The 25,180-nt window shown below is 45.3% G+C and overlaps 1 protein-coding gene and 1 non-coding gene across 2 annotated transcripts in view; both read left to right on the top strand.

The window, feature by feature from the left end:
* The window catches only part of LOC137620771 (T-cell activation inhibitor, mitochondrial-like), a 177,822-nt gene that overhangs the window by 42,560 nt on the left and 110,082 nt on the right, over positions 1–25,180 (top strand). The window contains exon 2 of the mRNA XM_068351192.1: positions 20,997–21,247. Coding sequence (XP_068207293.1) covers positions 20,997–21,247 — 251 coding nt within the window. The remainder of the gene's footprint in view (positions 1–20,996; positions 21,248–25,180) is intronic.
* On the top strand, positions 18,083–18,201 carry LOC137621256 (5S ribosomal RNA). The gene has a single exon (XR_011040197.1). It is a non-coding gene; the product is annotated as a 5S ribosomal RNA (ribosomal RNA).

The raw sequence follows: 25,180 nt of genomic DNA, 5'->3' as shown, positions 1-25,180 counted from the left end.
TCGAGTAATTTGGGTAACACGAGGAAACTTCGAATCCTCCATGTTACACAAATTTCAATAGAAACAAATTATGATGATCTATGTAAAGCATTTGAATGCTATGGATGCATAAAAGAAATAAGGATGAAACTTGAAGCTGAAACTTGGGATTCATGGATATCTTATAGTAGTTATGACGAAGCATTTAGTGCAATAAGTAATTTGAATAATATTAAAATTAATAACTTGAATGTCGCGGCTGCTCTCTGCGATAAGGTACCAAAAGATTTAGATGTGTACAGGCCTGCCGATTGGTTGGAAAAAGGCACAGATTTAGTCATGCCCTCCCAGAGAAATCCAAATCCTCCGATGTGGCTTATAGCTGAATCAAAGGGGGTTACAGGGAATTATTTTAAAATATGCAAATTGATTCAGAAAAAAGTAGGAACTATTGCACCAGGCGATATATCTCGTTTCGGAAAAAATAGTTTCCTTATCCATGCCAAATCCAGTACACAGTCGGTAATATTGTCCAATATGAAAATAAATAATGATGACATTAAGTTAGATGTCAAACCCCACCTAAATTTTAGCTACGGAAGGGGCGTAGTTTTTAACAGAGACCTATATGATTTTACAGAGGAGGAGATACTGGCCATGTGTCCATTAAATGTTTGGAAAGTTCATAAAGTCCCAGGTACATCAATGATAATCCTTACGTTCCAGGATGCTGATGTACCTTTTCATATTATTATCGAGAACGAAAGGATTAAAGTAAGACCCTTCAAGCAGAAGCCATTGCAATGCTTTAATTGTTTTAAATTTGGGCACCCGTCCAAAGTTTGCAAAAATGAGAAGATGTGTGGTATTTGCTCCAAATCTTACCATGGAGAGTGTGCACTTGGAGCCAGGTGTTTAAATTGCAGCTCGAATCACAAATCCACAGACAAGATTTGCGAGCTATATAAGTTGGAGGAAGCTGCCCTCAACAAATCAAACTTAGAACACATAAGTGTGACCCATGCCAAAAGATTATTAAATAAATCAAATACATATGCTAAGGCATTAAAATCAAACCAACCTAGCACTGCCAATAGCTCCAAAAAAAGTATACTATCTGACAAAATGTCAAATAACGAGGTAACCTTATCACCTCCTGAGGCTTTACCACGGTGTATTAACACTAGGTCATTGCCCATTGCTGTACAGCCTTCAGCCGCCATTACAAAAAGTAATACAAACCTCTCTCAGGCCATGTCCTTGCCTGATCTGATGGAGGTTCCACTTAAGACTAACTTACCTGATGCACCTGTTGTGGGAAAGGTGCAAAAACCTCGAATCCCACCATCTATTAATCGCAAAAGAGAGAGACCTCCATCTCTCTCTCCACCCTCCATTAGAAACGTTAAGGTTATGACATCAAATAAATTTGATGTTTTGTCTGTTGATGTTTCTAATGAACCAGAAGATGGACTGAATAAATCAGAAATTCAAGTTGAGGTCCACCATCCACCTCAACAAATAGATAAAAAGAATACAAAGAAAATCACCAACGTTAAACCCAACATAACAAGACCACCTCTGAAGAAACCTACTGGTAATAATGTTACATTAAAAACTGCTAATGGGAAGACCTCATCCAAGATGTCTTCCAGAAATAATCCATAGTTTTCTCCTCCATTTTGCAATGGAACTGTCAGGGTTTGAGGGCGAAATATGAAGAACTTAAGCTCCTAATTCATGAGCATTCCCCCATAATTGTATGTCTACAGGAAAGTATGCTTGATTCTAACACTCCTAGTCCTCGAGAGTATGTTAGCTATAGAACACCATATAATCAACAAGCAGGGAGCCATGGCGGAAGTCTCATGTACATTCGTCGAGATGTTCCCCAAATACCCATGTCTATACGTACAACCCTGCAGGCAGTTGTTGTACAAATTGATATAGGGAGAAAATATACAATATGCTCTCTGTACTTACCTCCAAATGATAATATTTTATATGATGATTTAGCAGAGGTCATTCAACAACTCCCTCAACCTTTTCTCTTACTGGGAGATATGAATGGTAGACATCCTTTATGGGGTGATGTTTTGGCCAACACAAGGGGCAATATTATCTCATCAATTGTGGAGAATGAGGATGTGGGACTCCTTAATACAGGAGAGCCCACACACTTCCATGTTCAGACAGGTACTTTGTCATGCATTGACCTTTCAATTGCAAGCTCTAACTGCCTTCTTGATTTTGATTGGAGGACATTAGATGATTGGCATACTAGTGATCATGCACCAATCATTATAAACACCAACAAGGGTCCGCCTTTGCAAAGATCGCCACGTTGGAATCTAGACAAGGCAGACTGGGTTAAATTTTGTGAGCTAAGTGAAATCGAAGGGAGAGCAGAACAGTTTGAAAGTGTTGATGATGCCATAGACCTACTGAATGGAACTCTTCATACAGCAGGAGTCAATTCAATTCCCAAAACAACAGGGTTATTCAAACGACGACCAGTCCCGTGGTGGTCTTCAGAACTAACTGCACTCCACAGAGCCACAAGAAGATCTCTAACACGATTGCGTAGACGCAGAACTGATGAGAATTTAATAATGTACAAGAAATGTAGAGCACAGTTCCGTCGTGCCATGAAAGAAGCAAGGCGCCAGTCATGGATGTCTTTTGTTTCCTCTATTAACAATAGAACACCACCATCTTCTGTGTGGAGGAAAGTAAAAAAGATAGCTGGCAAATTCACCCCCAACCCACCACCAGTGTTGAAGGTGAATGGCCAGTATGTAACTGAAGCAAATGAAGTTAGCAATGCCCTGGCTAATCATTTTTCAAATGTATCCAGCAAGTGTGAAGGAGCCCCTGGTCACCAGTATAGGAGCACTGAAGAAAAGAAAATTTTAAATTTTGCAACAAGAAGGGAAGAGTCGTATAATTCTCCTTTCACTGAAAGAGAATTTGATTCCGCACTTGCTCATTGCAACGATACAGCCCCTGGACCCGATGGAATTCCATATGCAATGATTAAACATGTACATTTTAATACAAAGCTATTTATTTTAAGCATTATTAATAGAATATGGCATGATCATAGCTACCCAAGTGTTTGGGAACTAGCCATTATTTTAGCCTTTTTAAAACCCGGTAAAGACAAGTTTTTAGCAGCAAACTATCGTCCTATTGCATTGACATCTTGTTTATGTAAAATCATGGAGAAGATGGTCAATGCAAGGCTGATATGGTACCTTGAAAAGAAAGGTATTTTATCACCGATTCAATGTGGATTCCGAAAAATGCACTCAACGACTGATGTGTTGATACGACTTGAGTCATCTATTTGTGAAGCCTTTGCTTCCAAACAGCACCATGTTACAGTATTTTTTGACCTTGAAAAGGCATATGATACCACATGGAGATATGGTATTCTTAAAACCATTCATGAATTGGGATTGAGAGGAGAGCTGCCACTATTTATTCAGGCATTTCTTTCACGTAGAGTTTTTCAAGTGAGAGTGGGGGAAACTCTATCAGAGAGTAAGTGCCAGGAAGAAGGAGTTCCTCAGGGTAGTGTGCTGAGTGTAACCCTTTTTGCACTAGCAATTAATGGGATATCCTCAGCCATTCCCCAGGATGTTCTCTCAACATTATTTGTGGATGATCTCTCAATATCATTTGCTGGCACTAGAATGGCAATGGTTGAGAGAAAAATCCAACTCTCTATTGATAAAATTATCCAGTGGGCTGACATGAATGGATTTAAGTTCTCGACAAGTAAAACTACCATTGTCCATTTTTGTCGTATCCGGGGAGTACATCCAGACCCGGATATATACATTAAAGGTCAACGGATACCATGTGTATCGGAAACCAAATTTTTAGGTTTGATATTTGACTGTAGACTTACATGGGTTTCTCACCTAAAAGCGCTAAAAGCTAAATGTGTTGAAGCTCTGAATATCTTAAAAGTATTGTCCCATACATCATGGGGGGCAGACCGCAATACTATTTTAAAATTATACAAGGCCTTGATTTTTTCCAAAATTAGTTATGGTTGTGAGGTATATTCTTCAGCCACCCCAAGCCGGTTAAAAATATTAGACTCGATACATCATGCAGGTATTAGATTATCTACTGGAGCTTTTAAAACCTCGCCTATCCCAAGTCTCCTTGTTGATGCTGGAGAGTTACCTCTAGACCTTTACCGAATGTCTTCCATTCTTCGGTATTGGTTTAGATTGCAAAGACTCCCTAGCTCTCTAGCCTTTCAGACTGCAAGCCTTGTAAGACACGCATCATACTTTGAGTTGCACCCAAAATCTCCTCAACCTTATGGCTTTCGGGTGAAACGATTTTTAAGTAGTCTGGATATAATTAGAAATAAGGTACTTCCATTCAAGGTATCATCAACACCTCCATGGAAATTACCTGACATATCATTTTGTAAATACTTTATTGGAGTTAAGAAGAATATGACTGACTTAGAATCCAGGTCTCTTTTTATGGAACATGTCGAAGAACATAGGGGATCGACTTTTATATATACTGATGGCTCCAAATCTGATGCTGGCGTTGGATTTGGAGTACATAGTAATGATTTTAATTGTAGAGGTGCACTTCCTCTAACAGCTTCCATATTTACTGCCGAACTGTATGGCATATTAACCGCTATTGAGAAAATAGCTTTGGAAAAGGAGGGTAATTTTACAGTTTTTAGTGATGCAAGGAGTGTTCTTCAAGCTTTAGAAGTTTTTAATTCTAGTAACCCTCTAGTTTTAAAGATTTTAGAATGGCTTTTTATTATTGGACGGAAAGGTATAACTGTTCGATTTTGTTGGGTTCCAGCACATGTAGGTGTGTCTGGGAATGAGAAGGCAGATTTACTGGCGAAGAATGCGGCATCCGAGTTGTTACCAAGGAGGTATCCCATTCCATGTAACGATCTCCTACCTTACATCAAGAAATTGGTTTGTGATAAATGTCAACAGCACTGGGACAGTCAAGACGGCAATAAAATGAGGGAAGTAACAAATATCATATCACCTTGGAGGTATAACATGATTCCCCGAAAATGGGAGACGACTCTTTGTCGTCTCCGTATTGGTCACACACGGTTGACACACGAGTTTCTGCTGAAGGGCCAACACCAACCGTATTGCGAGGACTGCTTAGTACCTTTAACAGTGAGGCATTTGTTGACCGAATGCCCTAATTTTACTAACTTAAGAAATAGATATCTGTTTGAGGCTCAAGGTGAGGATGGCAGGTTTATCCTTGCCAAGATTCTTGGACATGATGTGTCTTACTATGCGAGCGGAATTTTTAGATTTATTTCAGAAGCAGGTCTTCTGAAAACTATTTAACTATTTTAATGACTTCTTAATTTTTATGGTTTTAATCGAATTCTCTTTTAATTTTCATATACAGTAAATGGTATCGGCGTCAATGACCTTAGATGTCAGGATGCCAGAAAACTTTCAATCAATCAATCAATCAATCAATCACTGACGAAGATTCTGCCGGTCGCTATCACCATATGCTCAGCATACCTCCATGGGTTGGCATGAGAGCAAGCGGGGAGATCCTTAACCGAGATCTTCTTCGGTTCTTTGGATCCTATCATGGACCTGATGAACTCCTGATTCTCCTTCAGCTTGTCGTCCATGACGGCTTTAATCAACCGGAGCATTTCTTGGGTGGATGGTAAGGGTTCCGGGGTCGTGGAGGTAGACGGGAGAAACACTTCCGTCGGTGTAGGAGTAGGGGCGGTGATGGAAGGAGGAGCGACCTCTTGCTCCGACTCGGCGTATTCCACCTGGTCTTCATCATCTTCAGCTCCTTGAGCCATAAGGGTCTTCTCCGTACCCTCCGAGACATCCGACATGTGTTCATCATCATCGGAATCTAGGCGGCATTCGTGCATGGACTGGGCCATGACTACATCAGGTTCCACCGTAATTTGGACAGTGGGGATCAAATCCTTGGGCACCACAGAATAAGGGGAGGCCTTTGGGAACAGAAGTGACCTCAATTCTTCAGTGGCCAGGTACGGTCCGGTGGCATTCTTCTGGAAGCCACGCACCCATTTGCGTAGCTTCTCTCGAGCAATGTCCCTGACCTCCGCTGAGGGAGGGTTATGGAAGCCATCAGCTATGTGAGCCTGGCAGACCGTACAGTTCAGCGGGTCCCAGAATTTAAAATCCCCTTTCTTGTTAGCACAAGGGGCGTGAGTCCTGCAAGCCGTATGCCCATAGAAGTGCGGGCGTTTCACAGTGCAGAAGTCGAAGTCACACTTCATCTGCTCCTCCTGTGGAAGAAAGAGAAAATGAGTATGGGGGGAGTCATAAGAATGGCTCTTAAGCTAAGTTAACATTAATCATTAATTTTAACTTGATAAAGGGTGTGATGCACAGAGATTGAAATAGTAAAGAAAACATACTCCATGCATCCCGCCCGGCTGGCTACCGCAAGCTTTATCCTTGGATAATCCGAGATGGCCGAAGGCACAGGATAGTATTCCGTAGAAGTCCATAGGCAATGGAATTCCATGGAAATTGCCAAGGATAAGTTTGGGACCAAGGCCACTCAGTCCTAAATTAGGGGGCTAAAGGGTCCCCTAGGGTAACTGCTTCCGGCAACCAGCCGCGCTAAGATACAATCAGCATGCTGGAAATCTTAAGAATGCAAAGGGACAGCATGATTACCAATAGAACAGTACCAAGGTACTGATCCAATAGCGTAAACATGCCATCTGTTTGCAGTGTAGGGCTATCAGTATTCATATGATAGCTAGTGGAGGGGGGTGCAAGTAGTCTTGACGCCTCCGGGGGGTTCCGGCAGACCTCCGGCACGCCGGAGGCCGCTCCAGCAGAGTTTCTGGCATTAGGACAGACGATATAAGTCAAGAGTAATACCAGGGTGGCGTCCGCCGGCACAACGGCGGCACGCCGGCAGAGGGAGCGGCGGCTCCGGCAGTCGGAGGATGCCAGATTGGTGACAGGGACAAGGATGGTTATAGCGGAACCAGGTTGCCGGCAGTGGATGCCGGCACTCCGGTGGCCGACCGGCAGGCGGACGGCGAAGCTATGAGGAAGGAGGAGAGCCATCGGCAGGAAGCCGGCGGCAGTCGGCAGTCCCCCGGCACACGGGGGGCTGGCGGCCATGAGGGTAAGGGGAGAGTCACCAAGGTAGGAGGTGGGTATCGCCGACAGTGGGGGCGGCAAGGGACCGGCACCCGGATAGTGAAAGAGACAGAGGGAGGGATGTAAGAAGTCCAGTCATGGACTCCCAGACATCCCCCCCTGAGAGGGTGTACCCATGATAGAGGCTGGCTCTATCACCCAGAAGCAGGGGCCTCAGAGGACCGGGAGCTAGGGTAGCCCAAGGGAGGGCTAGGGGACACCCAAAGAGGGGGAGACCTCTACATACAGAACACATCCAGTGGCTAACCCCATAGGACACTATGAAGGGTATATGTACCAGAGTGGACTGCACATAGAAGCTCAAGGTAGCCCTATCACTCCACCCTAAGGAGGAGTTGTAGGACAGGGGACAGATGGGTATAGACTAACCTAAGTGTAGGCTAGGCCATACAAGAGATAGGTGGGGAGGGGAGAAGAGAAGAGTCTTCCATGGAAGGGGTTCTGTACCAGAGCGGCCACTAGGAAAGGGAGGACACTCCCTAACCTAAGATAAGGCAGCCTGGCTGAAACGGTGCATGGGTACAGTTTCAGCAGGGAACAGAATTACCCTTCCAAAACCTAACCTAGAGCAGGGCTAAGAGCCCTGAACTAGGAAGGATAGAAGACATATCGCTATCGCAGGACATTCGTAGACTAGTCCTAGCCATAGAGGAAGGGCTAGCCGTTCCTCACTCTCAGGCGCAACCCTAAGGGGGGTTCATTCCCTTAGGGAGGACTGAGAGGCGATAATATACTCTGGTAGGCGCTTGATCACTTTACGTAGTAAGGGAAGCAAGGCTATACAGAGGGAATGCCAAGGGCAGGGGGATGAAGGAAGCATATAGGGGTCCTACAAGTAGGTTAGGTTAGGAAGGAACACTAACTAACCTATCCCCTATATGGTCCCTGAAGGCGAAAACACTTGCATCACAGTCAATAGTATTGTAAAATAATGCCACTATCTTCATAACTTAGCCTAGGATCACTAATAAAATCATGCATGAACACTGATATATAGGCACTCTGGCCTGGGGGCTATAGTAGCCAACTGGTATGAGGTCAATCGATGACCGATAAAAAAGCGTCAAAACACGATATAAAAGTTCCTAGCTATGAAGACTAAATAAACTAATGTTATCGATTAGTAAATGAGGCCGGAAGCGTTGTTGTGGCTAACTAAATAAGGCATGCATAACAACAACGACGCCATAAAATGGCGGGTCCGGTAGAGGCACAGCTCTGCCACAAAACAACAAATATCTCGGAAAGTAATATTTACTTTACGGTCAGAGCTTAACTAAACAATACTGGAACCTTGTACTCAACTTTCCAGAAGAAGGCGAGGCCGAAGGTAGCGACATAATAGAGATGCAAAGCGATAAGTAAAGCACAGGGAAAATCCGTCTAAGTAGGGCGAGCTACTGAACAAAGGATGAAGACGGACGTGACGTCATTTAAGCAATGGCGCCCGTTTGTTTACGTCTCGAGTACCAAAAGTAGCCACGGATGAGATTAGCTATGGAACGGCTCCCAGCTATTCTCCGCCTTCACACACCGAAGCATTATCTCTGTTCGGGGTGTAGATAGCTATGTGGCGCGTTAATACATGCGTCCCCTGTTGATATACGATGTCTTAAAGGGAAACCTTTCGGATACTCGCTCCAGAAGTTAGAATTCTGTGATAACCTGTGGTTAAATTCTCTGGGAATATCTTAGTAGTTATTTACCCAAGGAAGCTACCAAAAAGGAACCTTCCATCAGGACGCCATGGCTTGAGCCCAAAAAAAGAAATTTTATTGCCCCTCTCTTCTGGCAAGTGGTACATGTTGTGTTATGCCCATTAGGCAAGTGAGCTACTATTTGGGGAACAAAAAATCGGTGATCCGACCACATACACACTACTCTTGGCGTGTATGTATGGTAGCGGCCACCTGTATGTATGATGACGGCTGACTAAGAATGCAGCAGTGTAAGGGGGGTCGCAGGGGGTCGTTAGTCCCTCTTTTGCTCACTGGAGAAACTGGTTGCTGATATACAAAGGCTCCCTACTCTTGCAGACAATATAATACATATGATGAAAACCTTTTCATAACCCTTTTAAGATTATTTTGGCTGGCTGCCTTTACCCCGTAGTTTGCTAAATTTCACTAGTATGTATGTTATATTTTTTTTTAAATGTGTGACAAGAAGCATTCCTAGGGATGATCGATATGGAACTTGGGACAAATTTTCATAAATATGGGACAATCCCGTCAAATTTGGGATGTCTGTCACTTTGGTTGCTACCTTAGAACCCGTCTTTTCTCCTAGCCATCACTGAAAAACCACTGCAATACAAGTCAGGTTAGGCAGCAGTACCTTAGGCTAGGATATACCCACCCCCTCAATTTACTCACAACTCTGGGAAAACGGTATACATATTAGGTAATGGCGTAGACAGTTTGAGCGTTTGTGGATCGGTGGACACAGGTCAGCTTTGTCATAAAAAGAGCGATGTTCAATTCCATTTTACTTAAAGAGATGTGACGTTAAGTAAAACCTCTCCCAACTAACCTTACCCACATTAACAGCTCCCTGCAATTCCTTAGGTATTACTAGTTAGCAAACTTCACCTTACCATTCTACAAACTATCCAAACAGTCAATTGGAAACATCCTTGCCTGGCAATTTGCCAGACTGGGGTTTGATACAGTAAACAAAATGGCTTTTGTAATAACCTGGTATCTATTTCATATGAAACCTGACTAATTGTTGACTTTTGCAGCTGAAAATCATAGGCATGGGATTCAGGTTAGACCTACCCTGGGCCAAAATGTAACAAAACTTGACTTGCAAACAATCTGACTCACAAACAGTATCCTGTAACCTATTAAGTTTATAAGTTGAGAACCTTCTGTACACTGAAGAATACACATGTACTTCTCAGTGTCTTCATCTAGCTGGTGCAATCTTAAGCTTTGTCTTTTCGATTGAATAAATGGTCTTGCAGACAGTCGTGTTTGAGGTATATTAATGAAAGAAGCCAAAGATATGCAGTGTTTATCGATAACTGTATAGTAGTTATGTTACACTTTCCTATGCTTCCTGCCATCATCCAACATGCTTGCTCCTTATTGGTGGCATGCTAGTTGCCATTCTATCCATCGTATGTGTGGCCAAACTATGACGAAGACAACATTAACGAAAGTAAATTGGTTTTCTTTCAGTATCACTATTGCTCAGCTGCCAAGTGTAAGGGGAGGGATGTTGCCTTTCTTTGTTCCTTCAGTGTTTGGCCTGTGTGAGGTCCCTCAATTAGTTGGCCGACCTGGCGATGGCTCCTCAGGAGGTCTCAAAGGTCGAAGAGTGCCCGATGGAAGGTTCTGTCTCAGCTCACCAGCTCCTCTGGCTCCCATTGCACAGTCTCATCCTCTAGACTTTTCCCACCTCCTGGTGTCCAGCAGAGGAAGTACTATGAGGTCCTTGATGAGCCTCTCCCAACCCTTCCTCTATATCATTCCTTAGAGGAATTGACGAGGGGGATCTCTCTGGAGAGACTTTCTGGACTACACGTGCCATTCTCTGCTTTTGAGATCCTCAATTAGGAGAAGTGGCGAAGTACTCCATGCAGGCTACTTCATGGCTAGACCTCTGGTTGGGGTTTGTTGGAAACCTGGTGAGGACCGAGGATGTATCTAAAGAAAGCTCCAGGAAGGCGATCGAGACCTTTCTTCTGTCGGGCACATGTACTATCGAACTCCTGGCCCATCAAGTAGTTAACTTGTGGGCAAACACCATCCTGAAAAAGAGGGACTCGATAGTTGAGATGTTTCATCGTCAAGTCCCGCAAAGTGAGATTGTGAAACTCCGGAACTCCTCTCTGAAGGGCTCCTCTCTGTTTGAGCCAGGAGACGTCGAGCGAGCTACGTAGAGATGGAGGAAGTCCCACCAGGACTCCCTTCTCCATAGGGCCTTAACAGCCCGGCCCTATAGACGAACCTCTCAGCCGCAGAACAAACAGCAGAAACAACGACAAGCAGGATGACAGTGAAAAATACAGAGGTGTCTTAAAAGCCCTTTCCTGCCAAGGACAGGAAAGGCACCGAGTCGTCTTGTGGAGGGAAAAATCCTATAGGAGGTGGCCGATACCCTCACCTGTCCACCAGTGGGGTATGCCTGCATCACTGCTGGCAGAGGTGGATGCAGCTCAGGGCCAAACTCTGGACAATCTCCGTGATTCGTTCCAGGTATCACATCCCCTTTATTCAATCTCTCCCTCCACTAACCAAGTCTCCAATGACAATGAGTTCATATATAAAGGGATCCGCAAAGGAGCTAGAACTTGGGGCCAAAGTCCAAACCATATTGGAGAAGGGTGCTCTCCAAGAGGTCCTCGCCCTTTCCTGCCAAGGACAGGAAAGGCACCGAGTCGTCTTGTGGAGGGAAAAATCCTAGAGGAGGTGGCCGATACCGCAACAGCTAGGATGGGCGATCCCCTCACTTGTCCACCAGTGGGGTATGCCTGCATCACTGCTGGCAGAGGTGGATGCAGCTCAGGGCCAAACCCTGGACAATCTCCGTGATTCGTTCCAGGTATCACATCCCCTTCATTTAATCTCTCCCTCCACTGACCAAGTCTCCAATGACAATAAGTTCCTATATAAAGGGCTCCGCAAAGGAGCTGGAACTTTGGGCTGAAGTCCAAACCATATTGGATAAGGGTGCTCTCCAAGAGGTCCTCGATGACTCCCCAGGCTTCTTCAGTCAATTCTTTCTTGTGAGGAAGGTGTTTGGGGGCAGGAGACCAGTCATCAACCTCTCAGCTCTAAATAAGTTGGTCATCAAACTCCAATTCAGCATGGAGACTGCAGACACCGTCAGACAAGTGGTAAGACCACAGGACTTCATGTGCTGACTGGATCTAAAGGATGCATACTTCCAGATCCCAATCCATCTGTCTTCAAGGAAGTATCTGAGAGTCACTCTAGACAACAAGAAATACCAGTTCAAGTTACTGTGCTTCAGCCTTTCCACACCACCTCAGGTCTTCACGAGAGTATTCGGCGTAGTGTCAACTTGGGCTCACAGAATTGGCATCTGTCTCCTATGCTACCTGGATGACTGGCTGATTCTAGCATACTCTTCAGCACTGAGACAAATTTCTGGGGCTTTGCCAAGATCTGGGGATCATGGTCAACCTCAAGAAGTCATCACTGCTTCCCTCTCAATGACTGGTATACCTAGGAATGATAATAGACACCAATCTTCACAAAGCCTTCCCATCAGATGACAGGGTAGTGAGGCTGAGGAAGGTTGCAAGACCATTCCTCAGATGAGAACTCCCAGCCTAGAGGGTGTTATGTCTCCTTGGGCAGCTATCATCCCTGGCCCGTCTAGTCCCCAACGGCCGCCTCATGTTACGATTTCTCCAATGGCAGCTAAACTCTACCTGGAATCAGGCCCTTGATTCCCCAGACATTTTGATCCCCCATGAGACCAGAGGAATGGACGGACCTCAAGTGGTGGGTGGCAGACGAGAATCTGCTAAAGGTCACCGATTTTCTCATCCCTCCCCTGGACTTGATGCTCTTCTCAGAGGCATCAAAAGAAGGGTGGCCGGCTTACATGCTACACCACACAACCTTAGGCCTATGGTCAGAGTTTGAAAAATACCAGCACATAAATTTCTTGGAGAAGAAGGCTTGCCCTCCTGGCCCTTCAACAGTTCCATCAGTTCCTGGCAGGCCACTCTGTAGTGGTAATGAGCAACAACACCGCAGTAGTGGCTTACGTCAATAAACAAGGTGGTACTTTTTTGTAGCCCCTATCCCATCTGTCAGTAGAAATACTGAGATGGGCAGAAATCATCTCGGTGACCCTATCAGCTTGCTTCATTGCGGGCAAGAGGAATGTGCTTGCAGACAAACCTGAGCAGAGCAACAAAGACTGTGGATCTGTACGCAATGGCCCTGAATTTCAGGCTCCCGTTGTAATACTCCTTAGTCCCAGACCCCAAGGCTCTCTGGCATGATGCATTCCAACAATGATGGGACAACGTTGACGTTTACGCCATTTCGCCCTTTCTGTCTGATAAGAAGAGTACTCAACAAGACCAGAACATCAGTCAATCTCTCAATGACCCTCATAGCTCTGGTATGGCTTCAGGCAGAGTGGTTCCCAGACCTTCTGCAACTCCTAACGTAGCTTCCAAGAGAGCTCTCTCCGCAACACGTAGCTTTGCTTCAACTTTATGCCTGGAGACTATTCAGCACCTCCTCACTCAGAGAGGATTTTCGGAAAAAGCTGCGTAAAGGATGTCTGGACACCTGGGAAGATCTTCAGCTTCAGTCTACCAAACAAAGTGGAGTGTCTTCTGTGGTTGATGTCATCGATGGGGTATCTCTCCCCTCGATGCCACTAACCCAGCAATAGTGGAGTTCCTCGTGCATCTGGGGAAGGAAATGCTCCTGTCAGTTTCGGCAGTAAAATGTTATTGCTCAGCCTTGAGTCTCTCGCCTTTAAGCTGAAAGGAGTAGATATTTCCTCTTCGGTAATACTTTTTCTCCTCATATGGAGTTACGAACTTACCTGTCCTCCATGGAACGTGGTTCGGGTTCTTCAGTCCTTGAAGAGTCCTCCCTATGAACCATTACGTCATGCAACAGATTGCCACCTCACTTTGAAGACGTTCCTCCTACTCGCCTTGGCTTCGGCCAAGAAGGTTAGCAAACTTGATGGTCTCTCGTATGACTGGAATTGTAGTTTATTTTAGACCAAGAACTGCTTTTCATCTCTGTAATATACAGATATTGCAGAGATGAAAAGCAGTGAAGGGTCAAAATCATTACCCAGTTGAATGTAGTATGAGACACATCTTGGCTCGCTAACTAAGCCATCAGCAGCAGATTCATGTATAAAGTTTATTAGTGTTATAGGCGACATTAGAATGAATTTGATTACATCTATATTTGAAAATACAAAGGATTGCATATATTTATGGAACTTAATCTTTTAAAGGGCATGCAGCCATTAATGGATACATTTGTCTTTGTATTTACTAGTGTTATAAATGCCATATCTGTGATGTATAGCACTCCATATTGTATCAGCCAATAGAAGCATTGTTCAAGTCTCTACTTAACCAATTAGATGATCTTAGTGTGAGCATATGCAAGTCAGTGTCTTATCAACCCTTCTACTAGAAGTATATGCAGAGAATTTTTCCTGCTCTGTGCACCACCACATCGCCAATAATTATAAGTCTTTGACTTGAAAACTTAACAGGAAATTGATAATCCACTGTATTTCATGATGATATGATTGACATTAGTGTGGCGCTGGAGGATATAGGAGAATTTGTTTGACTTGCTATATTTTTGGTGCAACTTTGCAATGTCAGATTACACTTTTTGAAAATATTTACAGGAGTAAAAATGTATTAGAAAAGCCTCAAAAGTAACATGCTAAGAGTTTGTTCCGTAACTGAAATACAAACCACGCTATTTACATTGGGTATTACTTTCGGCGTAGCTGAAATGACGAGCCATTAGATTTTAACGAGGGTTTCCTACCCTGCGCTAGTTAGCAGGGGTAGGGGGAGGGGTAGCTTGCTACCCCTCCCTCCCTCACACACCGGTGAAATGTCTCACTTCACTTTTGGCTCGGGCAATGGACAGACGTTCCTGTCTTTGTCCTCGCTTGGCAGCCATTCTTTGTTTTTTCTTTACTTAATCACTTACTTTTCTTTTACTCAATATATATGTACAGTAAACATTTTTTCGTGTTTATGTATATATTTGAGTATAGAAATCAGTAAGTTTCCTTTTCAGAGTTCGTGCTTGTGTGTAGTGTACGATATCTCCGTGGAGCCCTCGGCAGTTAGGCCACCACGGTGTAATTTCATGGGTTGCGATCGAGTTTGACTTCGGTCTTTCTCTCTCTCTCTGTTGAGGTCGTTCACCCTTACTACGTTACCTTTACTACGTCTGAGTAGCTTCCTTCCCGTGTGGGTGGGGCTGCTACGGCGTACGTTTTGTCTCAATTAGTTTATGAATCTAATTGTATTGGTTGATTTTCCAGTTTTGTAGAACGGTTCCTTTCGGGATTTTCATTCTTTATTTAGTGTTCATTCATTTTTTTTAAATTACGCAATTACATAGTTACATAATTATAATTGTTATAATTCTGTGTTTGTTACAGCTCTCCTTCCATGAGTGTAAGTGGTTGTGAGGGCACGTGCCTGTTGTGTAATTCTTGTGTTCTTTTTCCTCGGGATTCCTCTTCGGAGTCTTCCCGGGGGAATGAATGTTAACTAATGATTTTTTTTTTTTATTTTTCACAGCTAACGATCTAGTTCGTTTCTGTAATGTGGCAACGGAGTGAGCTGTCTTGTTGAGGCCTGGGGATTCTGCTGTTGCTGCCTCCCCTATAGATCTTCGTCAGGGGCGTATCTCCTTCTCCTGGAAGTACTCCCGAGACGACGGACAGCTCTCCAGTTCATTTTAGAACAGGAGGCTCACCTCCTTGGGTGGGTAACTTTCCTTCCGAGGGAAGTTTTCCTATCCAGGCTTGAGTTTTTTCCCTTTGGGGGGGATCTCCTCTTGCCTTTTTTTTCGTGCGACTATGCTCTTGGTGCTGAGCTGTCGCACCTGCAGTTACGCTCAAGGGGCTGGGCAACTGCAGAAGCCCCTCTTCGGAGGATTGCTCATTTTAGGTCACTGGCTGATGCGCGCTAATCATCCCTAGTCTCTTACGCGTCAGCAATCTCCTACGCGCCCGCGCGATTCTTCGCCTGCGCGCTAGCGTTTTGTTAACGCACCACCGCTCGCCAACGCGCCGTCGCTTGCCGACGCGCCATCGCTTGCCAACGCGCCTTCACTCGCCTACGGGCCTTTGCTTGCCAAGACGCACCATCGCTCGTCAACACGCCATCGCCCGCCTACGCACCATCAGTCTCCCGACCGCCTGCGCTCGCCTGTGCGCCCACGTGCCTGCGTGACCACACGCCCACGTGTGCGCTCGCCCGCGCGCCCACGTGCCCGCGCACATGCGATCCAATGTTCGCCCGCGCGCGAATCAACGGTGTTCCATCGCGCGAACCGACGGTGTTCCATTGTGCGTACCGACGGTGTTCCATTGTGCGAACCGACGGTGTTCCATCGTGCGAACCGACGGTGTTCCATCGCCCGAACCGACAGGGTCCTATCACACGAACCGACGGTGTTCCATCGCGCGAGCGCCGGCCTGATTCCTGCAGTAGCCATTGCTTGCCTATGGGTCATCGCTTGCCTGTGAAGTATCAGATTCCGACCGCCAGCTCTTGCCCTTCCAACCACGCTCGCCCTCCTTCTGCGCTCCCTCACGCACTTTCATCCGTGCTCCTGCGTGCCCGCGCACAGGCGCTTCCACATTCGGCCACACGCGAACCATTGATTTACCATCGCGCGAGCGCCAGGGCGATTGCGACCACGATTCCTGTCGGGGTTTCGCAACACGGCCAGCCTGGCGAGTCTTCTGGAGCGCGTATTTCCAGAACACGGTCTTCACCCCGTAAACGCAGAGCATGGCACGTGCAAGAGCAGGAAGAATCTTTAGAGAGGTCTGGGCAATATTCTTCTTTCCAGGACCTGGGTTAGTCCTTCCTCCTCGTCATTCCCTGGAAGGGTCGTGCCAGGGAGTTTTCCTTTCGAGATTTTTCCGTCGGGCAAGGGGTGACTGGTTTAGCCCTTCCTCTTCTCCATCCCGTGGAAGGGGCTTACCAGGTCCTTTCCCTCCTCGGTTGCGACCCGAGGTTTTGTACAAGGAAGCTCCAGGAAGATCATAGGTACTTTCCACCTCTCAGGCTCAAGCACCTTTGCGTTCCGTCGCCAAGTTTCGAACTTGCGGGCAAACTCGATGTTGGAGCATCTAGATGCAGTGACCTAGGGCTTCCTCTCGGGTGTCTCATGCGTGGATGTCGACAAGCTCAGACACTCTTCTATCCTTGGGAAGAGCTTGCTTGAGCCCAAGGACAGAGACATGGACAGCTGTTGTGCGGAGGAGGTCGACTTCCGTTTTCACTCCTCCAAGGCGCTTTCTTCCAGATCCTGCAGGCCTCCAACGCCTCTTCTTTCAGCCTCGTCGGCCTAAGTTATCGGACCGGCTATGGCAGCTAAGACAAGGTGTACAATAGCAGTCCCCTCCTGTCAGGGACAGGTAGCATGGGAGGCTCTCCCGGGGAGGCATAATCCTAGAGGGAGTGGCAGAGTTCACAAACTCTAGGATTGGCAACCCCCCCTTGCAGGTCTCACGCTGGGGGGATTCCTAAGGTTACTCATTCGGATAACAGCTTCCCGATGCTGATTCCTGCACGATCTCTGTGATCAGCCAAGGATATCGCGCCTCGCTCTTACCATCTCTCCGTCTCTGTCAGCGAATCCAGTGTCACTGAGCCTCTATGCCATGTGGTCGGCAAGAGTTTTGCCCGTTTGGGCAGAAAGATCCATGCCTTAGGCTTCTTCAGTCGATCCTTTCTCGTAGGAAAGCATCTGAGACCTCTCAGCTCTGATCAAGTTTGTCGAACAAACTTCGTCCAGCGTGGAACAGCAGAGTCGATCAGACTGGTAACGAGGCTGCAGGACTCCTTAGGCCCTGGATCGGAAGGACGGGCACTTCCAGTTTCCATTCCATCCATCTTCCAGGAAGCTCTTGGAATTCAGCCTAGACTACAGGTGTTCCTGCTTAAGATGCGGTGCTTTCCTCATGGCCGCTCAGGAGCAGGCTTCCGCCTCCTTCGCTTTTTGGAGGTCTGGTCAACTCCGGTAGGCTCGGGTTCTACCTTCTTCAACGCCGGGACAAGCGTCCAGGTCTTTACCAAGAGTGGGGGATCATGGTAATTTGCTAGGAGCCTTCTCTACTTCTGCCTCAACATCTGGAGTATCTAGCCATGATATTGAGTCAACGGCCATACCACGTTGAAAACACCGCTTCTCGTCCGATCAGCGAAGTTAAGCAACGTTGGGTCTGGTCAGTACTTGGATGGGTGACCGCCTGGGAACACCAGATGCTGTTGCCTCCTTCTCTGAGCCTTCCCTTCAGTTGACTGTGGCAAGGCTGAGGAGAGTCGCAGTACCTGTTCTCAGTCAAGCAGAGCTTTCAGCCCTACCTTGGAACGTTTCCTGGGTCTCTCCTCATTGACCCGTCTAAAGTCCCGAACGGTCGCCTCAGGATAAGTTCCCTGTGAGGCGGCCCAAGTTCCGGTGGTATCAAAGCAATGATTAACCGGACTTTCTGCCCCCTATGGGACCAGCGGAACGTTTTGATCTGCAAGGGGGGTTGAGCTATGGAACCTCTTGATGGGAGTGGATAGTCTCGTCCTTTCCCCACATTTTGATGCTGTTCTCGGACTCGTCAAAGAAAAAGGGGGGGGGGGGGCATGTTCCTGTTCAGGCCTATGGTCAGGACCTGAAGGATACCTCCCCATCATTCAGGCAGGCTTAGAGGCTGTAGTCTGGCCCCTCTACAGATCCTACAGTTCCTGCCGTGTCGCTCCGTGCGCGACGACTTCATGGTACTGGCGTATTCCAACCAGTAGGGGACGCATTTTCATACCTTCGCATCTTGCAGTAGAGATACTGAGATGATCCGAGGTCCTCTCAATACCACTATCGGCTCGCTCATTCCGGGCAGAGGAATGTTCTCTCCGACTATCTGAGCAGAGCCTCGCAGATAGAGAGTACCTGGGGGTCTTTGGCCTATAGTACCCAGCAAGTCCTGGCCTGGGGGACCTGATCGCGACAGCCCGGAACTTCAAGCTTCCCCTGTTCTTCCCCCCAGTTTCAGACCCCAAGACTCTTTGGCAAGGTGCTTTCCGGTGACGGTGGGACAACATCGACGCCTGCGTCTTCCCACCTTTGTTGTCTGTTGAGAATGGGTCTCAACAAGACCAGGTTGTCTGTCAACCTTTCGATGGCCCTGAGAGCTCCACTGTGACTATACGCAGAACATTTTCCGGACCCTCTGCTTCCCCTGATGGAACTACCGGGAGAGCTTCTTCCATGGCATAGGCTACTCAAACAACCACACTACAACATCTTTCATGAGCCGTTGCATCGCTTTGGCTTCACGCCTGGAGACACTACGCCGCCTCCTCAAGAAGAAACAACCCGCTACAGTCCTGGAGCGGAGGTCGCGTCACCTGCGATAGTCATCCGCAGGGGTCTACCAGGCAAAGTGGAGAGTCTTCTGTGGTTGGTGTCCCTTTCAAGAGAATAGGGGAAGGCAACATTCAGGTTCGCTCCTGAGTTGTTTTCTAGACTCAGAATCTTGGAGTCCCGGACCTTCGGTCCGACTCCTTCAAGATTTCGAGTCTCCATTCTGTATCAGATGACCCAAACCTTCTCCTTCTTGCCAGTAAAGGAATCGAGGGGTTATCTTTGAGAACAGCTGCAGTTTGTCCTCATGTGCAGCCGGGTTGGGAGTACAGGGAGGACACAGGGGAGATTCACCAGTATACCTCTTCAGCTCGGACTCAAGGACATTCATCTCGACCTGAATCCAGACCCTCCCCCGTCACGTCGCCGTACAGCACGATGTCGGATACATCGCAACGTCCCTCGCCTTCGAGTAGAACTACTCTGTGACGCAGGTGCTACAAGCTGGAGTCTGGAAGCGTCTAATGATCTTCGCAGCCCATTTCCTGCAGGACGTGACCCACAGGAGTATCGATACGTTTCTATCGGTCTGTGGTGGCTACACAACAGCTGGTCTAACCTCAGGCTCCTTTTTGGACAGGTAGCAGAAGGTTGAGGGCATTGTTATCAGGTTTTAGTCTGCAGGAACGAAAGAAGTATGTCTGGCCCTTACTTCTTTCTTCATCATCCCCTCTACTGGGGAAGCAGCATCCTGGTCTCTGCATAGCTCTCAAACCTCTGCAGGTAAACCATGCTTCCTTGTGTTCCGAGTATTGAGTCAATACTGTCGCGTCCCCCATACCCTGACGAGGTGGTATTGGGAACGTCCTAACCCAGAGTTCCTTCTGGAACTCCAGGTTAACTGCCTAGGACGGGTCACACTTTCTTCCTTCACACACAAGCTTATATAGGCCACACGTTTCCTTGCGGAGCAAGGAACTTGCGAGGTGCAGGGACTCCTTTTCTCGAGTGTGACTCACTCGGATTCTGAGTCCCCGGGTAAAGCCAAAGCCAGTATGGCTAGGGACTTTCCACCCTTCCTAAGGAGTAAGTCACCCAATGTAAATAGCGTGGTTTGTATTTCGGTTACGGAACAAATGACAAATTCGGAGATAATTTGTATTTTTCCTAACCATACAAACCTTAGCTATTTACACATATTTGCCCGCCAGCCCTGTCCCCCAAGTCAAGTCCTACCTCTAAGTGAAGTGAGACATTTCACCGGTGTGTGAGGAAGGGAGGGGTAGCAAGCTACCCCTCCCCCTACCCTTGCTAACTAGCGTGGGGTAGGAAACCCTCGTTAAAATCTAATGGCTCGTCATTTCAGCTACACCGAAAGTAATACCCAACGTGAATAGCTAAGGTTTGTATGGTTAGGAAAAATACAAATTATCTCCGAATTTGTCATTTTTTTTCATCTCCATTTTATAAGGGGCCTTTAAAGGGTACAGAATATGTATTTATGGTTTTATACTTTTTCATGCGGTTAATCCTTGATTCCTTTGTGCCTTGTTTCACTCTGAAGGTGTTTTCTGTTAGAGAAAATGGCTTATTAGTAAAATCATTTAAATAACAAAACTGTATTTCTGGCTGGTAATTCTTATATTACAAAATTTTACTTGCTTTATTCAGTGTCTTATTCAAAGCCTTTATTAATGCATTTTCTTTATATTTTCAGGCACATTCGAAAAAGTGGTAGAGGTTGGAGCTCCAATTTTTTAAGATATCTTTCATCCTCAGAAGTAGCTACTGCCCTCCGTCCTTTCTACTTTTTGGTACACCCAGATCTCTTTGGCCAACACCCTAAGGCTCAGTTGGTAAACGAATCTTCACTGAAATTGCTAAACAATCATTTAGACTCTCTAGTGAATGAAAAAAGAACTTCTCCTCTCAGTCTCCAATTCTATGTGAAAAATAAGCAAATTCAAGGTAAGGATCTTCCTTGCTCATACAGTACTCTTTTTCAGCATAAAACTTCCTGCTTAAACCTCTCAAGCTAATTTACGATCAATGCACCTTAGGGGCATGGTAGATCGACACCCCACTGTTTTAAAGTTCTCCCAAAGTTTTATAAACATCCGGCTAGAACTCACAATACCAAAGCCTTGACTTATGCTATAGCAAACCTATGATTTATGCTAAAAGCAAACCCATTAATTTACATGATCAGCCGCACACTAGCTCTTGAACTAAGGTTCATAATGCTTTACATGTCACGTATTCTACGGAACAGCATTTTGCTTCAGAGGATTCATTTCAGTTACAGAGAATGGATAAGGGACGAGAAGCACTTTCCACCCTTCTCATAAATCATACCTAAATCTAACACAGAAAGGGTTATCTCTGTTATATGTCATAGACAGGCCCATACTGTAGGCATTTCCAGATGGCAACACATAGGGAATTCTTTCTCTCCTCGAAAATCAAGTTAAGAGACAGATTTCAATTCTTTTTTCTCGCACTCTGTTGCTAGAGGCAAATGCTCTTATAATGAGAGTCAGCTGGACTCTTCCCGTTCCTTCTCCGCCTCCTATTCCCCTGTCACAATATGAATGACACAAGGAAAAGGAAGGATGTTTGAGAAAGAATTAAGAACCAAACCATAACTTAAAAGGGAACTACCAATTATTCCAAATAGTGAGGTCACTAGTGTAATTTCGTTGGAATTTTTTGGGGATTTTGTAAACTATACATTTTTGGAATGCTTACAAGTCAAGGAATCTCATAAACAATGTTGCCAAGATTAATTAGGTCACCTTGGCGGCCATCTTGGATGTTGAAAATGGCCGACTTCTGAAATGCAATTTTCAATTGAGAGACTTCAGCACAGCTAAGTTTGGCTATTTTTTTCTTTAATTTGCTTTGTCATAATATAAATGTAGTCTTTAGATATGATTTAAAACATGAAGTAGCAGAAATTACCATTTTTAGGCATTTTATTAAGGAACATTATGGTAATAAATGTGTTACAAAACCAAAAACTATTTGTTCCATGTTGGCATTATTTTTGATAACCTACATGCAATGTGAAACTAGAAACACATCAGCACCATACATTCTAAAGTGTTAAATATTATTTACATACAATTTGTAACACTAAGTGATAGTATTACAGTAGTCTAATCAGAGGTAAGCACCATGTGTTTCCACGCAACAATTGCAATTTCAAGTAGCAGCAGAAGTATGCAAGGTAATACATTTAAGCATTGAGTGATCATAGAAAGAATTAAAGAAACAACAGCTAAAACTGCCACAATTAATCTGTATTATTGTCTTTAGGCAATATATATCATGGTCTCTCAATCATCGTCTGTATCATCATCATCGTCACTCTCCGAGTCAATGAGATTAGATGAAACATCCTTTGAATCTTAGTCATTTTGGCAGTCACTTGTGCACTGACATATTTCAGTGCAAGGAAGGTTCACTGCAGCACAAGAGCACCTTTTAGTTGAGCAGTTTGTCTTGCAAAGACATCTTACCATTTCCAGAATGGCTTCTGGTGCTGCCTAAAGGTGCCTGACCCTGAAGGCTTGTACTGGACCTGCCTGTCTGTCTTCAACCCAAACATCATGTTTTGGCTCATAGTTAGTGCTAACCGGTCTGTGATCCCTGTCCTTGCTTCAGTTGCTAGATGTTCCACAGGCCCAGTCAGAACCCATCTCATCAGGCTGTACAATTCAGCTGGGACACATGTTGTATCACTTGATACCGGGATGTCATCATTATCTGTGACACTTTCCTTGTTGAAGTAGACAATACTCTGGCGAATGATCTGGGCTGCCTTGAAGACTGTTTTCATATTGTCCATGCTGCCAGCATCTATTATCATTGAATGAACATTATCTTCTTGACAGGCTGTTGGGTTGTATAGCACTGCTGATTTCCTACGATCTTTTTGCAGTACTGATGTCACAGCTGGGAGTTCAGTCAGAATATATTCTTTTAACCATTTTCGACTGAAGGTGGGGCAATGCTGTGCCATGACATCCCCAAGCATGTTCTTGTACACTGTCTCTACGTCTCCCATTGAGATTACAGCCTTTTGTCGTGTCTTCACTTCAACCAAGTTTGTTATTTCAACCATGCTTGCTGCTTGAAGTGGGTGGACGTATGGACCACTTCGGTCTGACACTTTTCTTAAGGAATGAAACACGTTGCTTCTCCAGCATCCTTTGTGGTATTGAACATCAATTGCATGTGCATCTGTAGGGGAGATAGAAGTATTCAGTCTTGTTACCAGGGCTGGATTCCCAGACTTCTCCACAGCTGACCTTAGTTGTTTCCCTGTCTCTGACGTACAAACCCTGAAGATCTGCTCTCCTGTGTCTTCTTGGCAGAAAAAGCACAAATCCTTCTCCAGGGGAGCTGTCTTGGATCTTGTGAACTTGGCCGGCCGCTCAGATGGCTGTTCAATCTCTTCACTCTTTCTTTTTCTCCCACGCTTCTTGGTGGCTGAAGCCGCACTCACAGCTTGTTCATTGCGTTCCCTGGCCCTCTCGATCCGACTCCTGTTTGTTGCCTCCTGATAACAGCTTTGGTGCCATATTGCACCCTGCTCACTCAATGTATCTCTGGTAACGTCTTTGAGTCTTCGCTCGATTTCCACATACTGTCCATCATTGCAAGTGGCTCTTTCTCTGACTGCATTCAAGCATGTCACATAAGAACCTAGTCGTGGTTTTAGTACCAAAGGACCTTCTTTTTTGTCACCACGTTGACAAAGAATACACAGTCTCCAGTTAATTGGATCCCCCATCCTTTATTTCTTCACATGGCTTGCTCAGAAGAGGCACAGTGTTCATTGCAGCTCAAATTAGACCTGTAAAGGAAAAAAAATTAAAGTTGGTTTTTTTGGTCATATTTCATCATAATAAGTACAGTGTAGTATACAAAAGAATCACAAAACCTACAGCAAGGCTTTATTCCACTGAGAACATAGCACTCAGAACAAAACTACACAAAACAATACACAAAACAACACGCCACAATCGCCGAACATAGTTTACATACGCAATAAAACCAATTTGATTACAAACACAAATACTGAATTTATTCAAGCATACTTCATAGATTACAGATATAAATTTACGCATAGAATTTTACCACATAGTTAAAACAAAATAAGTAAATAAGAGAAAAATAAGATTTTGTGGTCGCCATATTAGAAATCCAAAATGGCCGCCAAAATGACCTCGAAAATTCTGGCAACATTGGTTTTTGCATTCTTCGTAATGTTAGCGTTCTAAAAATGTATAGTTTATAAAATCCCCCCAAAAATCCAACGAACTTATCTCAGAACATATCGGACCTCACTAAAAAGTGGAACAACCGGGTAATAACATTATCACTATTAATGACTCTCCGAAAAACCTCATGCGAACACCAGCTCAGCTGATGTAGTCCACCTCAAGGTCCCGATGTCTGGTTTAGAGGCTTCGCAATTTATCAAGATTATGAGCCTCATCTGTCGTTTAGATGGACCGCTAACAGATGGTGCGCAGTTGATTCAGTCTTCCCACATTTTCAAAGCTCCAGACACAGGTTCAATGTGGCACTTTCTAACCAAACTAAAGATACATTAGATTTGCTTAATACACAAGTCTCAGCATCTGAAAATTCCCTTATGGTCAGCAGGTCCTCAAAACTACTGCCCTTAGTCCTTTTGTGCCAGATAGGATTTTACGTACACTCTGGCGCCTTTTAGAGCCCACTCCCTTTTGACGCTGATGTTGTTAACCTGGTACCATCGATACCAGTTTATAAGTTGTCCAACCTCCTTGCCATCTTTTTAAATCCCGAAATCGCGAAGATGGATGTAAACCGCTCTTCTAGGAGAAGGACACAAGTATTCTCTAGTCT

Source organism: Palaemon carinicauda, chromosome 27, assembly GCF_036898095.1.
Source record: "Palaemon carinicauda isolate YSFRI2023 chromosome 27, ASM3689809v2, whole genome shotgun sequence".
In the NCBI taxonomy this organism is placed as follows: domain Eukaryota; kingdom Metazoa; phylum Arthropoda; class Malacostraca; order Decapoda; family Palaemonidae; genus Palaemon; species Palaemon carinicauda.
Note: the sequence above shows the minus strand (reverse complement) of the source record. Positions and strands in the feature narration are given on the sequence as shown.